This window comes from Crassostrea angulata, chromosome 2 (assembly GCF_025612915.1).
Source record: "Crassostrea angulata isolate pt1a10 chromosome 2, ASM2561291v2, whole genome shotgun sequence".
NCBI classification, from domain to species: domain Eukaryota; kingdom Metazoa; phylum Mollusca; class Bivalvia; order Ostreida; family Ostreidae; genus Magallana; species Magallana angulata.
Window position 1 is genome coordinate 60,364,547 of NC_069112.1, and position 18,253 is coordinate 60,382,799.

Here is an 18,253-nt window from a genome sequence, read left to right on the forward strand (position 1 = left end):
ACTTGAGTATTTTTTTAAGAACTATATCAGCAATTGTAATGGCATCAATTCCATATGTATCTGATCATGACGTATATTGTAATTTTCTAAATAGTGACATTTATGCTTAAAACTTTGAAATATTTTGCTATGTAAGAATACATGTAAAAAATTTTTTTACATCATTGAGACTTTTAACATGCAATAAAATCCAATCTTAAGTGGACTTGTGTGTGATTTTAATTTTCAAAAATGATAGCAAAAACAATTTCAAAGAAAACAACTGGATGTTTAAAGTAATAGATAGATGTATGCGGTGGTATAATTATTTAATTAAATGAAAATAATAATGACGTAAATTATATACAATTCCAGTTTATATTGGCAGGTTTAATCAAAATATTCTCGTTGCATAAACAAGAGGTATAATGTAAGTTGATAAAAGCGTTTATTTGAACGTATTAGGAAGTTTAAGATATCCGTATATAATTTAATTTTTGACAGTTTAATAATGTAAAATGTAAATTAAATGAGAACAAATAATGAATTAAAATTCAACATTAAATTTTATTAACCAAACAAATTTAATATATCCATTAAACTTAATTTTTTGAGCATGTTTAATGAAAATTATACGTTTTATATACAAGAGATATAATATTAGTTTACGGAACACTTAAATCTGTACGTATGAGTAAGTTTACAATTTTTCCAACATTATTAAATTTGTTCTTTTACGGAACCCAGTAAACTCATATTAAATGCTAATTATTTTTAAACGTTTTCGGGCACACAATATGTAATACTACATACTTAAATTTTAAATAATCGTAACGTTTAAATTGCATTTAAGGTGAAATTATACGCGAGTTTTCGTGCAGTGTTGGATGCAGTTGCAGCTATTGAAAGTAAGAAAAATGTTCCTAAAACAATAAAAACTTCCAATTGTTAAAAAATGCAATATTAAAGCCAATAAAAAAAAACAGTTAATGGTAATGTAACATTTAAAAAAAAATGTTAAGTACATTATATGTAGTGAATTTCAAATTATATTACATTTTAATTTTTTGATAATCCAGAGCCTGAGGATGTAGCGGTGGACGTGGTAAAGGTAGTGGTAGTGGTGCTTTTCGACTTGGAAGCCGTGGATGGAGCTAATGTTAGGGAAAAAATGGGTACATAAATATATATTTTGAATATTTTAATTTTGGAGGAAAATTTTAGTTTCATGAAGTAATAATTTTAATTACCTGTTCTTTTTCTTCTTATAAAAAGTTGTTATCCAACTGCAGGATGCTTCAATATTTTCTATTCCTGTTGAAATTGACATACTATATGAATGTTTGTGTATTTATTTTTTCAATGAATGAAATGCATAAACAGCTATTAAAATGTAATAACGTGTATGTGTAAAATTTAACTATACCCTTCTGTACAGGTACTTCAGATGGACCTGTCTCACCTGAGTCTTGGACATCACCTGAAACGAAGACAGAAAATTAATAAGTATAAATAATATTTTATGTTTCTGAAGGTTGCATGCATCAATATTTCAATTTTCTTTGAACTTTGTAATGGTTTTTTCATTATCAAAATAAACTATAATTATTGTTTATAATTTTACCAGTTTCCATGGCACAGATGGTTTTGTCAGCATCTACTTCATCCTCACTGGAGACAAACATTTCCATCATATCAATGGCTCTCTCAACTGAACTCCTTACTTGTCCCTTTCGCACTGCAAGTTCACCACTAGAAAGTTGCCTGTTTGAAGGGATACTGATTGAGTTTGCCTCAATAGCAGAAAAAAGAGATGAAGATCTTTCACCTTCTGCTTCCGAGTCTGTCTCTGCATCTGTATTGCCTAAAAAAGAAATTGCAAAAATAGAATTGGGGAACATTACTCAGAGTGAAAACTTCATTATTAAACTAAAAGATGTAAGAAAAAGTTTTACCAGGCTTAATTTCCCATTCCCCTAGTTGTACAGTTGAGTCCTGTCCAGACCATGTTTGGAAAATTGGTGTTGGATACGTGTAGACGGGTGGGCCACTCAGAGTATAAATCGTGTTGAGGGACTGAAAGAAGCTCTGGTAGATATTTGATTTTGGTCTCTGCCCTCCACATAATTTCGCAAAGATGGCCCTCAAATCGAGAAATTTTTGTGCCGGACATCCTCCGAAAGTGGTCCTTGGCGTGCTTCAATGCCCTTTCAATTCGATTGGTGTGGATCTCCACTTCCTCCCTCGTTTCCTGATTAATGTATACTTTCTTGAAGGAGTGTTTGTGCAGTACTGTAGAATGGATGTACCCCAGCTCGTTCAGTCCACAGTAGGCACTCCAACCACCGTTGTATATAGTGGACCATGCTTCTACGTGTCTCTCAATGATTGGTACGACGGTGTCCTCCGACATGTCTGGGACGGGGTATACGAGGAGAGGGTTAGTTTCCCGCTCCACCATTTCAAAAATCCAAACCCAAGAATTGTAAGTATTGAGTGACTCAGGTGACCTAAAAACAGGCCCTATAGTAAACATGGTAAATGAAACAGTCTTGTTCAAGTGTTGATGTGAATGTACGGCGGAGGTCGTTTGTACCGTAGTCGATGCAAGAAAACCTGCATTGTAGGTGTAGGTTCATGATGAGATCTTCTCAAGTCGTGATCGAATTATAAATATATTGTTTACTTCAAAAATGTTTACCTTACAACATGACACAGTAAGTATCTTTTTTAAAAATCTGTTAATGCAATTAAAAGATTAGTAGTTAATGCATTTCAATTATCAGGTAATTAAAAATAAATAAAATATCCCTTTTCATAAAACAATCATGCACAGTATACAAGTAAAAAAATATGCTATGATTACTAAATAGTTAAAAATAGAGGCCTTCATGCATGAATCAGCACAATTTATATATAATCCATCCCCTGCAAATATGTACCATGGAAGAGAAAGAATTCTTAATATTGGGATTCACATCTGATCAACTACCGGTACATATCAAAACTGACCTGAAGATAAATATATTACCATTGGCCTGGAGGACATATTTCGTTTCCTACATACAGTACTGATAGCCTATTAAAAACATCTGATCACACAAAGACAAATAGTTCATAAATAATTACACACATTTAAGTTGCATTCAATGATGCCTAAATTCTTACCTCCAACTCTGAAGATTTATTTACTTTGCCCAATCTTCGGCTGGACATCTTTTTACTTTCTAAAAACTTGGACTTCAAAAATTCAAGTTTGGACTGAACCTCTGAAGAAGAACAAATAGAACATTGCCCTTTAATGCATCTTTGATTAACCATAGAATGAATTAGGTTGAGGAGAACATGAGAAGATGTAAAAAAAGATTTGGAAAGTTTACATACTGACGAATAAATAACTGATGGACAACAGGTGAACAGAAAAGCTGACTTGAACCTTCGGTTTAGGTGAGCTTAAAATGTAAACTGAAGGCAAGAATCTAAACTTAGCATCTACATAGTTCTTTTAAAAAAATTTGAATTATGCAAAATGTACTCTTTATGTCTTCAGATTTTCTCTAATAAAAATTTGCATTGTTAATGAACATACAGCACTGGCATCATAATGTGTCTTCTATCTCATAATTCACCAATAACATTTAATTTTCTGTACCTTCCCTCTTCTAACGCAAATATGGATTTCCTAAAAAAAAAGGGGGATATATATGATAGATTATACCTGCTAACAAAATATATAATTTAAATAAATTTCTTCTCTTTCTTCAAGTAAAATATATTTATGTAAAATTTGCTGTCATAAAACAAATACAATTTCTAAATAATTATTCTTCCATGAAAAGACTATCTAAATTTTAAATCATACACCGATATCATCTGTACTTACCATTTGGCGCGAAGCATCCTTTCCCTGACACATCAAAAGCTGTATTTATTTCAAACAAAGTAGCATATATAAATATCTATAGATAAGCCATTCATACACGTACTTTGAAAATTATTTAAGAATGAAGATAATAATTTTTCTATTGATCGACGTATCAAAGAAAACATTGACCGGAAAACTTCATCAATGCGCGTAGCAATTTAATTATGCGGGTTAGAGGATTTTTTGTCACCTTGTTCCATAGAATTTCGATTTCACACATTGAATATTTTCATTATTTACAGTACATAATTGATTGATTTTTATTTAAAGATCAATTTAAAGCGTCTATAAAAAAAATTCATAAATTAATGTTTACACAATGTACCAGATAGGAATTCGTATCGTATTCTCATTTGAAAGAAAAACGTTGGGATAATCGTTTAGTTTAAAACGGGGAGTGGGTAAGCTTGACCGCTTTCATTCAATGTGTCGCTCTTGCTAATATGATTAAAATTATGTGTCAAGACACAATGGATGCTTGATATAGGCTGATTATAAAATTAAGCAAAACTAACTCGACCGAACAAAGGATTAAATGAGCTGTGGAAAAACTTGATAAATGTATTTAACCACGAAAGAAAGAATGAATGTTAACAACTGTCAATGTTCTTATATAGAAAAACGTTTAAAATTCACATTGTTTTACAAAACCTACTTGTCGTTGTTATAAGAATTAATCCTGACATTCCGTAAAAAAGGTACAGAACGAAAAAACCGCACGATCACGCACGAACACGCACGGTAAAAAACGCAAACTATTTTTCCTGATACACGCACGATCCCGCACGTTACACGAACGATCACCCACTTTACACGAACCATTTAACACGATTGGCTTGTCAACAATAACGTTGTTACCACTGTATATGTATTTAGAATTAGTATTTTAGCACATTGTACTTTTGTATCTCATGTACATTTGCATTTTTTCTTTGACAATATATATTAAAACTAATATATAGTTTCAGTAATATTTAATATAAAACGTACATTTTGATGGTCCTGGTTGGGCTGTGTCAAATTCTGTTGTTTCTGCAATATACATAACAATAAATTACAAAGTGGGTAATGTACAAGACTAGTATATTATCTAATATGTACTTTATTTCTCATTAACTTACAGTATAATGCAACATATTATTAACTTGATTGTAATACTACACTATCATAATTACCTTTCGTTTTGACACAGACAGGGGCGCCACATGAACCACAAAACTTGTTTGTGGGGCCTAAAACCGCCCCACATTCAATGCAAAACATGATTCTAAAAAATATATAATGAATTGTATATAAAAAGAGGTCATAATAAAATTACAATCAATGCTTATAATACCAGATCCAGCACAATCACTAGATATCGCTAGGTAACTTTAATTACCTACATAGCTTTATTTGAATGTTGGAGAAAACGTAACCTACAGAAAACATACCTAGGAGAATAAAATACCAACTTCCTAGGGTAGGTTTTCTCCAACAGAGAATGTACCTGGAGGAAACATACCCTGTAAAAATCATAAATACCTGTTTTACTAAATATTCTGTGATGCAATAAAATACATTATACAATAAACATTTCTATCATTTGTTGCCTGTGTTTTTATATATATAATCACGTACATATATTAGACAATAATTATGATATATACAAATTCACAGACTTCGCCTTAGCAATTTAACATAATCGGCAATTTATCCATATGTATAAATGAAATCGCTAGAAGAGATATAGATCAACATAGTAGTTTTGATTGCAATATACTTTGGAGAACTTGATCCCTTTATTTCCATAAATTATACGTCATCTTTATGAATATTTCATTTTCATTGATAAAATGTCCCTAGATTGAACAAACTTTGAGAGTCTCAAAGGTCTTAAACAGTGCGACATTTAAGTCCGGACATGACAAAGTCCGGACTTTTAGCTACCATTTCCATTGGACATAGCTTACTTTTGTTTATATATCTTGGTGGGACATTTTCCTTTGATCCTATCATGTCAGCATGAATGTACACATTGCTCTAGTTTTCTTGTAATTGTCTCTCAAATATCAAAATCCCATGGGATTTTGGTGGGATTTTTCATCCCATCTCAAACCCCACTAAAATCCCATGGGAGAAAAAAATCTTTGTGGGATATAAACTCCCGTGGGATTTTTTCTCCCATCATTGGTGTTTATAGGATAAATAATCCTCTAAAAGGCTTTTATAGGATTTAAAATCCTATGAATCACCATGTTGGGATATTTTATCCCAGAGGATAAAAAGTCCTCTAAATATATCATCTTGATTGATTGTATGTTGGGGTTAACTAAACACTTATGATTCAATTGTCTGATCATATAGTCTAGTAAAAGCAATATTCAAACAACCAATGTATTAATTTATTAGATAATGTCATTATATCCATCTAATGAATTACACGTGCTAAATTATATGTACCATCAATAACATATTCTTCTTGAAATGACTTAATAGATCTTATAACAATAAGATCTAACAAATTCTGAGAAAATAAATACCAAGAATTACCAATTCTATTGAATATTAATAAAAGTATTTCTGTTCATGTAAACCCACAAACTCTTATGATTCAATTGTCTGATCATATAGTCTAGTAAAAGCAATACTAGTATTCAAAAAACCAATGTATTAATTTATTAGATAATGTCATTATATCCATCTAATGAATTACATGTGCTAAATTATATGTACTATCGATAACATATTCTTCTTGAAATGACTTAATAGAGCTTATAACAATAAGATTTAACAAATTCTGAGAAAATAAATACCAAAAATTACCAATTCTATTGAATATTAATGAAAATACTTCTGTTTATGTAAACCCATAAACTCTTACTTTTCACTGCTGCAAGGAGACTCATTTTTGTTTAAAATTTTGATTGATTGATATGATTTGATTTGATACTGTACATCAGGTGAACCGGCATGACCCAAGGAACAAGAAAATATATGATTAATGGGCGGGGATCTCGACTATTTTCAATATATTTGGGCACTTCCTGTTCAAAGGGGGGGGGGGGGGGAGGGGGGTCATGACCACCCTTGGGGCCCATGACCTATATACTATTTGATGCTCCTTGACACAAGGAACAAGAATATATTTAGTTTAGGGGTGGGGATCTCAACCATTTTTGAGATATTTGGGCACTTCCTGTTCAATGGGGGTCAGGAAAACCCCCAGGGCCCATAACCTACATACCATTTGATGCCCCTTAACACAAATGACAAGAATATAAGTAGTCTGGGGTTGGGGATCTCATAGGAATTTAATGAGATATTTGAATTAGGGCACTTCCTGTGTCAGGGGTAGACGGAACCACCCCCATATGGCCATAACCTACTGGTATTTACCATATGATGCCCCATTACACAAGGAACAAGAATATTTATGGTTTAAGGGTGAGGAGTCAAGGTTTTTCAAATATTAAGTAATTTCCCATTAACCTGGGGGTTGGGGAATATATATAGTCCCCAGAGATCATATCTATAATGTACCATGTATTGACCATAATTAACACTCAATATATTTAGCATTTGAAAAATCCATGTCAATATCTTTAACGGTTTTCAAGTTATAACCATTTACAATATAGTGTATAATTTTTCCCTAAGGATTCAATGTTAGACCCCACCCCTATTTGACCCCCCAAAACTATGGTTGCCCAACCCCAATTTAAAAACAACAAGAGAAAAGCTGTCAATGTGACAGCAAACCGGGTTTTCTTTTATGTGAACTGTATCCATAATCCTATCAACACGTATCCAGTGAAATGGAGTACCCTATATGCAACATTTTGCCAAAAAATGACTAAGTTCAAAAGCTAGTATTTTTTTCATAAATTATCGGAAATCAAAATCCTAGCAATATGCACACCTCTGATATATGTACAATTGATCTGCAAAAGAACAACTTCCTATCTTAAAAACTGTAGGAGGAGTTATCCGTACAATGAGGGTACCCTATATGCAATATTTTGCCAAAAAATGACTAAGTCCAAAAGCTGGTATTTTTTTCATAAATTATCAGAAATCAAAATCCTAGCAATATGCACACCTCTGATATATGTACAATTGATCTGCAAAAGAACAACTTCCTATCTTAAAAACTGTAGGAGGAGTTATCCGTACAATGAGGGTACCCTATATGCAATATTTTGCCAAAAAATGACTAAGTCCAAAAGCTGGTATTTTTTTCATAAATTATCAGAAATCAAAATCCTAGCAATATGCACACCTCTGATATATGTACAATTGATCTGCAAAAGAACAACTTCCTATCTTAAAAACTGTAGGAGGAGTTATTCGTACAATGAGGGTACCCTATATGCAATATTTTGCCAAAAAATGACTAAGTCCAAAAGCTGGTATTTTTTTCATAAATTATCAGAAATCAAAATCCTAGCAATATGCACACCTCTGATATATGTACAATTGATCTGCAAAAGAACAACTTCCTATCTTAAAAACTGTAGGAGGAGTTATCCGTACAATGAGGGTACCCTATATGCAATATTTTGCCAAAAAATGACTAAGTCCAAAAGCTGGTATTTTTTTCATAAATTATCAGAAATCAAAATCCTTGCAATATGCACACCTCTGATATATGTACAATTGATCTGCAAAAGAACAACTTCCTATCTTGAAAACTGTAGGAGGAGTTATCCGTACAATGAGGGTACCCTATATGCAAAATTTTGCCAAAAAATGACTAAGTTCAAAACCTGGTATTTTTTCGATAAATTATCGGAAATCAAAATCCTTGCAATATGCACACCTCTGATATATGTACAATTGATCTGCAAAAGAACAACTTCCTATCTTGAAAACTGTAGGAGGAGTTATCCGTACAATGAGGGTACCCTTTTGGCAGCCGCCCGCCCGCCCGCCCGCCCGCCCACCCGCCCGCCATTTTCACCATTTTAATAACCGGATTTTTCCGTTGGAAAACCCGGTTAATAAATTCAAAATTTAAAACAGGGTATGCAGGCCTATCATATCCTTGAGTTGTGTACAACTCTGTTCAACCATCTCTGAGAAACGCGATGGACAAGTTCAAAGGCAAGAAAGAAGAAAAAGAAGAAACCGCTTTCAAAAACAATGTCTCCAAACTTCTTTTGGGAGACTTAATTACAAAAGGTACAATGTAAACAATTATTTTTATATGCATACAGAAGGAGAGTTCATAAATACTCCCTCTTCGGTTACATGTGTAGAATGGCCACCACTTGATTAAAATTTGGCCTACCCAGAAAGTTGGAATTTCCTATCCTGATGACAATTTATAGGCTTAAGTTAATTACTGAGATAAGCGATAAAAACAGTTTTTATCAATTTAATCATTAAATTTATAAATCTGCAGTGAAGTTGCTCTCTGGTTTTATGAAATAACATTAAGAAACCTGACTAATTATAAATACCCATTTTTTTTTTATAAGAATATGTCTCTTTCAAATGTAGTAATTACATGTAAACAAATGTAGTTATCATAGTATCAACCTTAAAAACCCAAGTGTATGTATCCTGTGCAAAAGTGATATTTAAGATGTTTTTACATTAGTTAAAAAATCATCTCTCTTCTTTTATTACGCATATACATGTATGATATGTAAAGGTACACTTGACCTTCAAATAACATCTAGCTACTATATTTATGGTACTTCTATTGAATCGAACAAGAATCAACATTTTTTTACCCTTTTATTGTATATATGCGTCAAAAATGTAGAAATACATGTAAAAATTGAACATTTTTCATGAAATTCTTATCCATCTCCAGCTACCCTGGTGTGTTTGAATTTTATTTAAATTAAAGGTAGGCATATCATACTTGCAGGTCCTACTGTTTTAGCATGCATATGGTTTATCAAAAGGAGACTAGAAACCAGAATAGATAAGATATTCACTAAATATGATTGTTAAATTTCCATTTTCATGAAAAAAAAAACACATGCAGGATGGCATGTCTAGTTGTGAATAAAAATGCTACAAATCATCCATTTACCAAAAAAAGAGCAATTTCTGAGCATCAGTGATGATTATTTCAAATATGTGTAAGAAATGACCCTAGAAAATTGCCACAAATTTCATAATATTAGGTAAAATATTTCAAACTATAAATGCTTTTTATGACAATCAAAATAGGGGGAGTGTAATACATGTAAGAGTATTTCTAAGTGATTTGATGCTTTTATCATGGTAATATTATGTAGATGTATGTAGTACTGAATAAGGTTTCTTATTCAAGGAGGTTGAACAACAATTGATGTCTAAAAGATTAAGTTAATATGTTTTACTAAAGGAGAGCCCCATGAATCTGTGTTAAATAGAGGAGTGGGGAAATGGTAGGTTCACTTAAATGGCTATATTTTTCTTAGACCTCAATGGAATTGGCAATATGATGCATATTTTTTCTCAGAATTGCATAAGCTTTCTAATTTCATCTTTTCATAGAATTATGTCTCCCCTTTCAAAGGGGAGACATATTGTTTTTGTCGACTTTCTTATTCTTCTTCTTATTCTTCTTATTCTTCTTATTCTTCTTATTCTTCTTCATCCAAATTTGTCCAAGCCGTAACTTAAATACCCTTTGACATTAAGACTTCAAACTTAGAGCATAGGTAGATGGTATTGAGAAGGAGTGCACGCCACCAAAATTTTTGACCTTGACCTATTTTCTTTTTCAAGGTCAAGCGTTTTATAAAAAATAGAGTTTGGACTATAACACAAGATTCCTTAAACATACAAACTTTTAACTTGTATCATAGATAGATGGTATATAGTCCAGTTGAACCTTACCAAAATGTTTGACCTTGACCTTAAAATTTTATTTCAAGGTCAAATCAGAAAAAACTTCATTGTTCACCTCCTAAATATTCTTTGACAGAAGGACTTCAAACTTTACACAAAGAACAATTATAATACACTGAGGTGTACTATTGATAAATATTTGACCTTGACCTTGTTTTACTCAAGGTCAACTTGAGAAAAAATAATTAAATTTTGTCTGGGTGATAACTTAGATACCTTTTGACATTAAGACTTCAAACTTGGAACATAGGTAGATGGTATTAAGAAGAAGTGCACGCCATCAAAATTTTTGACCTTGACTTATTATCTATTTCAAGGTCAAGCGTTTTATAAAATATATAGTCCGGACCATAACACAAGACTCCTTAATCATACAATCTTTTAACTTGTATCATACATAGATGGTATATAGTCCAGTTCAACCTTACCAAAATTTTTGACCTTGACCTAAAAATTATATTTCAAGGTCAAATTAGAAAAAACTTCATTGTTCACCTCCTAAATATTCTTTGACAGAAGGACTTCAAACTTTACACAAAGAACAATTATAATACACTGAGGTGTACTATTGATTAATATTTGACCTTGACCTTGTTTTACTCAAGGTCAAATTAAAAATAATTAAATTTTGTCTGGGTGGTAACTTGGATAGCTTTTGACATTAAGGCTTCAAACTTGGAACATAGGTAGATGGTATTGAGAAGGAGTGCACGCCTCCATAATTTTTGACCTTGACCAATCTTGTGTCTCAAGTTAATTCATTTTCTAAACTGTATCATATATGGATGATATCTAACATATAGCTGACTTCATTCTTTTTCACTTATTAAATTTGCCCCATATTACAATCCTTTGGGAGAAGGGGAGACATGTGTTTTTTTGTATAAAAAAACAATACCCACTAGTTTTAGTGTAAGTTAAAGCGAGCAAGTCACACAGTTTTGGATAATAATGAGAGTAACTCCCTCCTAAATGATTATTTTTTTTTAAATGAAATATGTTTAAAGATATTAATTGTTCCTCTTGAGTTGAGAATTGTAACTCATTTTTAAAGAAGTGTTCATCCCACGGGTACCTAAGGAAGTTTTTGTCCCATGCTTTTCCTTTATGAAAAAGTAATTGTCCCATGCCTGTTAAATAAACTGGGTCCCATAATAGTGATAAATTTAAGGTTCTCAAAAATTATAGCTCGATCATACAGCCTCAAAACATTAGATTTGCTCATCTGATCGACTTATATTGCAATCATTATTATATGACTGACATTTATTAGTCAAGATTGTTTTAAAATATCTACTGAATGGCGGATCAGAAGCTGGAACCCATTAATTTCTTAAATAACATTTATTTATTATGCAGTTGTATTATGTTGGTCTCAGTGGTACTTTTATGGATATTGTGAGGTTATACTATAAACACTTAAATGTTTATTCAATAGTTATGTTTCATATTAAATTTTTCCTAATACTCTAATTTAAGCATATTTTATTGAGTAATCAAATGGATTAGGCAACAGGCAAAGCCTATATAAACCCTCTCCAAAATAAAAAGTCAAGAAGTGGTGTTATAAAATAATCATAGAATATAGTATAATATAGTATGTAGTATAATTTACCAGTTTACAGAGTGATATGTTATTGATATATTTGTATACAAAACAAAGGATAATTGGATAATAAATATTAAGCTTGACTTTTGTCATATGATGATAAATTAACTTGTTGTTTAGCATATACATGAACACATTCATTCCTACATTTATAAACCCATCACCTCATTCATTCATACCGACAGACAGACATAGAATATTAGTCCTAATACTCTGCTCAATGAGCTTAAATAAAGCTCTGAATACATACATGTATTTTTAACCAGTGAACCCTAATGTTCAACAACTCTCTCTCTCTCCCCTAATGAATGATTTCGGTTTGTTTCAAAGTTAATTAATATGAACATGATTATATATACCGGGTTTGTTTTCTTTCTCTCGATTCTCTGAAAATTTTTGGCCATAGGTTTTAAAGGATTAATTCTGATTTTTAACTTGCAGTTACCTACATGTAGTACATGTACTTAATTATTTCTGATCGACTTCTTCTATTCATTGACAAGATGTTTTAGTAACTAAAAGCCTTGTATTTATGTTACTCATTATTTACTGAAGTTGTTGTCTTTCTGGGCAGTCATATGGTATATCATGTACATGAATATTGTTGTTTGACAATACACTTATTAAAATGTACATGTAGTAGTGTAACAAGGACTATTCATAAAACCACAATGTCTATTCTAGATGATGTAGATATACTGGCAGCCTATGGAAATATGCCCCCATGTACTTCATGTATATATTAACTCATATCAGTAAACAGCATTTAGAACATGAACTAAGATGGCAAATGGATATCCACATTAAATACTCCTAAATTAAGAACATAAAAACTATCAAAGGAAAATTCTTGCCTAGAAAATTATACATCTCAATGAACATTCCTAAACATATTGTTAGCTAGATCAACAATAGCACAGTTTCGATGTGGGGTACTACCCCTGAAAATAGAGACTGCACCATTTCAGGGTGAACTTGTCTAGACTGAGTGCACATGAAAACTCTGTAGATGAAATACATGTAGAGGACACATTCCAATTTCTTCTGAAATGAACTTAGATTACAGTCTCAGAAGAAAACTTTTATTTTAAAAAGAAAAAGAAAAATTTTATACACATGTATAATTAATATTATTCGAAGAATATAAGTTGATATATGAGTTTACTTTGTAATAGGAGTAGTAAAATAATTTGACTATAACAATAGAAACGGTTCCTGACAAAAGTCTTCACTCCTAAGTTGATATACGAGTTTACTTTGTAATAGGAGTAGTAAAATAATTTGACTATAACAATAGAAACGGTTCCTAACAAAAGTCTTCACTCCCCCCCCCCCCCCCCCCCATGAGAGAATACAACAGTGCACAGTCTATAATAGACATGATGCCAGACTATATAATGTTTTTTAAAATGTTGCCAATTGTACTAATGACAAAATTAAAATATGGTTCTGTTCATATTACTTATAAATATTTCCTTAAAATGAAAACAATACAAGTATAGTAACAAAACTGTATTTAAACGTTATCAATTTAGATCAATGCATATAGTTTTAGGAATGCAATGATTTGTATTACATTGACTATATATGATAATATACTTTTTCAACATTTTATTACTTGCACATTCATTTCATTTATAATATCTTTTTAATAACTTTTAAATATTGTGTTGATGTCAATTACAAATAAGCTTTACATGTAGCATCAAAAGTCTTTGTTGTGTTCATTATGAATTCCTTATAGATAAGTCAACTGACCAAGGAGACACATTCTGTGTATACCTAATAACTATCCTATTGTCCTAAAGCATCTACCAATTTACATGGCAGTATCTACAGGTGTCAGTCTGTGTATATTAATTAGCACCCTATTGTTCTACAAAGAATGGAGATATACACGTGTAAGACACGTGCGAGCAGATACCAGATTGAACAGAAACACGTGACACAGGTGAACTCGCTTGGGGCTAAAATTGGGTGAAGAAAATAAATAAGAACAAACATGTACTTACTGCTCATGATAACAAAATTATTCCCCTCGTTTTTCTTCACTCCACTTCCGAGTTTTGGAAACTGTGAACCAGTTTATCAAGTTGCATGATAAAATGGAAATTTGGCACATACAAGGAGTGAATTGTGAATCTTTAGATTAATTTTGGAGTGTTTTTCATCCATTTTTAAGGTTCTTATTTTTTTTTTACTGGAAGTTCAGAAGCGAGAAAGTTTTCACCGAACACTGTCTTATCATTAAGGTCTTCCGTCTCCACGAAACAAACACAGTTTTTATTACGTGAATGTTAACATTATTAACCAATTTTGTTAACTTTAATCGTTACTAGCAATATTAATGAATTAATTAATTAATCAGATAGCTTTTGGCATAAGATATTTACGTGGATCAATGCGACATATATCATTTTAAGTAAATGGTAGTTGTTTTGCCATTGAGACACCAACGTGCCTGGTTTTGCTAATCCCGTTACAATGCTATCCCGAAACGAAGATTATTATATTCACATTTTGCCAATCAATACAAGTGTGCGTAAGTTTTAAAACACTGTTAATTATCGGGCTTCTTAACCTGTATTAAACGGGATCCCACAAACTTGGGCTGATCATTCAATTAAATTATTTCGTGTAAATCCAAGTTAAATGCAATACATGCGTGATTTTGAGCATCATTTTCAAGACATGAACAAGTGCTACGGCTATAATGAAAAAATATCTTTGGTTTCTAATTAGAACGTATAAATGATCATGAATTTCAAAGCTAATGCTAAGCTGAGTATCAAAAGTAAATCTAAACCGGCAGTGACAAAACGCGTATCATTGACAGGACGGACCCCCTTGAAAATTTAAATATATTTAAAGAAATATCGAAAATATGCCTCTGACCCCCTGGCAAACTAAATTGTCACTCCGAACCAACCCCCCCCCCTCCCCAAGGAAAAAAAGCTGGATCGGTGCATTCCGTGTCCATAGCACCGGTGATACATATATATACATAAATGACCCTGGTAGTACATGTACTATAAAACATCGAAATGTAATTATTCAAGTTTTGAATAAAGAATCATAACAAGGGGTGAAATACTCTATATTTTTAAGAATATATTATTCCGAAGAAAAAATTAGCTTCGAATTTCAGTTTATTTCCTTTTTAATAAGATAGCCTCACCTTATTTTTGAAATAAGAGCCTTTTCAACTACAGCGAGAGTGGCGCAGTGGCTGCGCGGAGGGCGGTGTAAGTAGCACTATTGTACTAGCGTGGGATCAAATCACGTTCGCGGCGCTGATTTTTCCCCAAAATTTCTTCATAATTAATTATTTATAATTTAGAGCAAAATTAATCACTAGCTAATCAAGTTGAGAGAAAACAAAAATCTAGACAAAATCCACTGACTTGTGATTGACTTGTGATGTGTACACAATGACCTTCTCGATATACATGTACATACAAAACGACATGAATACAAAAAATACAAACAGATATACAAAGCAAATATATAGGAATTGGTGAATAATATATTTACTAATTCAGCATCACAAATAAAGATCTATGAAATGGAGTATTTACGGCATGAATGCTATCAGTTTGATATTATTGAAAATTATTTGTTCTACTTACATAATATAATTATAGTTAAGGCGACATATTTAACATTATTTGATTAATTTGCTTATTCAACATGCGGAAAAGAGGTTACGAGATCAACAGGAAGGGAATTACCTTAAAAAGCTTTACAAAATAAATACCATTTTGCAGTAAAAAATTACAAAAAATTGATAGAGCTCTGATGTTTTGACGTATCTAGTTATTTTAAGTATTGTAGATTTAGAAATTTGTATCCGTAATTATTTTGGCACAATCAAGTTTCTTTTTAGGGATTTTGGATATTCTCGTCGCCTTTTTTACCGATGATTACGATATCTTAAATGCTTGCATGGACAGATTGATGTTCATTATTCAGTTGCTGATTAGATAATCTCCCTTCACACACGAATGACCCGAGACGATGTCACCGGTAAACTAACGAAGCTACTGCTCCAGACACGTGTGTGTCTGGGGTATGTATACACATGGTACACGAGTCTGGAGAACAAAGAGGAGGTTTCACACCTCTAGACTGGTAAATTGATTTGTGTATAATTAGCTACTCAATTATTATCAGCTAAAACATAAATTAAATTAGACTGTGTAAAATAAGCATTCATTAGCTAATACACGGGTATAGTCCGTCAATCAGTGGTTAAAGAATCATGCATGAGACTATCAAAAACAAACTAATGTTCAAAATATGCCTTAATTGTTACTTATCTTATCATTTAAAAAATGACAAAACTCACAATTCAGCAATTTAAACCTTGTTTAAAAAATGCAATCAAGTAATAATGAAGTAATAATTTCGGAAGTAATTACGTCCCTGGTCTTAATTTCTTGTCCAATAAAGAACACCTTTCTTCCGAGCGCTATAGTCAGCAATTTAACTCCAAATAGCTTAAATTAAATTGTTATACTAACACCGAATCATTATTAAAACTGAAAGAAACTTTAACATATCTTGACAAAGGATGTAAATAAGTGTAAAATAAAATTCCATTATCGTATTTTCAAAGAAGTTACGAGACAAACTTCATCATGCGGCCATCTTGGACTTAAATTTCGCCTTGATCCATTAATAATTCCTCAATTGTTTGTTAAAATGTGCATGCTATTTTGATTGTTGATAGTCCGAAATCAATATTAAAATGAATAATCGGGCAATATTGATGTAATATCGGGCAGGTAGCATCGTTTTTGATTGCCCCCCCCCCCCCCCTAAATTCAAAAAGGATGCTACCTGCCTGAAATTACATCTCAGACTCATCCAAAAAATCTTGACAAGCAAGCAAAAAAATAAAAAATAAAGGGGAAATTGAAATCTTAAATATCCTTATTCGTGGGGGGGGGGGGGGGGGGGGGGGGGGGGGCGGGAGCTGGCGTGGTATATATCTGTAACTTCGATTTCACTCTTAATTTCCTTAATTAATACTTACATACTCCCCCAAAAAGTGGGGGGGGGGGAGGCTCCATGATAATTCATTTTTTTATATGTAAACATGGTAAATGCAAGCTCCCCCCCCCCCCCCCCCCCCCCCCCGATGCTACGTGCCTGAATTTTATGTCTCATACGAGGAATAGACCCCCCCCCCCCCCCACGTTACCTTTTACAAAAAAATATTTCATAAAATATTTCTTATAACAACAGTGCCTTGATTGATTGTCAATTTGCTACATAGGATACACATGTGATGCAAAATGTGTCACACATTTGACTAAATTCATGAAGCAAACGTTAACAAGTTTCCAAATTCGGCATTTTTGTTCAATAAAATATGGGTTTAAACTCAAACAGTTCGTCCCGCGCCAAATCGGCTTGATTAAAAATCGTTCTGAAGGTGTGAAATCGGGTTTCCCCCAAATATCTCGAAAAGTACTCATGCGACCGCAGTTAAATTTTCAGGATGTTTTCACATATAGATCTCCATCATATCAAAAATTGACCGCACTTTACATGTAGGTAGTCTAGATACCGTTTGTCCCTGGTGTACTTTAAAGCAGTACTTAAGCAAGCAAATAATGAGGAGAGAGAGAGAGAGAGAGAGAGAGAGAGATTTCAAAAAATAAAATGAACCATTTGGTAAATGGTTAATGGTTAATTCATATATAATTTCTTTTATAGGGAAATAATATTGTAACCCGTTAATTGAATTTGAAACAAAAATTTCACTTTTGTTTTATCCTAGAACCGTACATCTCGGATTTAATTACAGGTAACAAGTCTTAAACAGTCGGGGATATAATTACATGTATACATAAAACGAACCACCGAGGGATAAGAATTTTAATCAAGGTGACAGTCTG

At 32.3% G+C, this 18,253-nt stretch overlaps 1 protein-coding gene across 1 annotated transcript; it reads right to left on the minus strand.

Moving 5' to 3' along the window:
- Window positions 1–1,021: 1,021 nt before the first annotated feature.
- Window positions 1,022–2,081, minus strand: LOC128174606 (uncharacterized). Its single transcript, XM_052840120.1, has 4 exons — window positions 1,604–2,081; window positions 1,406–1,459; window positions 1,230–1,293; window positions 1,022–1,133 (listed from the first exon to the last, which is right to left on the minus strand). Exons 1-4 carry the CDS (start codon window positions 1,878–1,880, stop codon window positions 1,022–1,024), a joined length of 507 nt encoding a protein of 168 aa, XP_052696080.1. The 5' UTR covers window positions 1,881–2,081.
- Window positions 2,082–18,253: the final 16,172 nt, after the last annotated feature.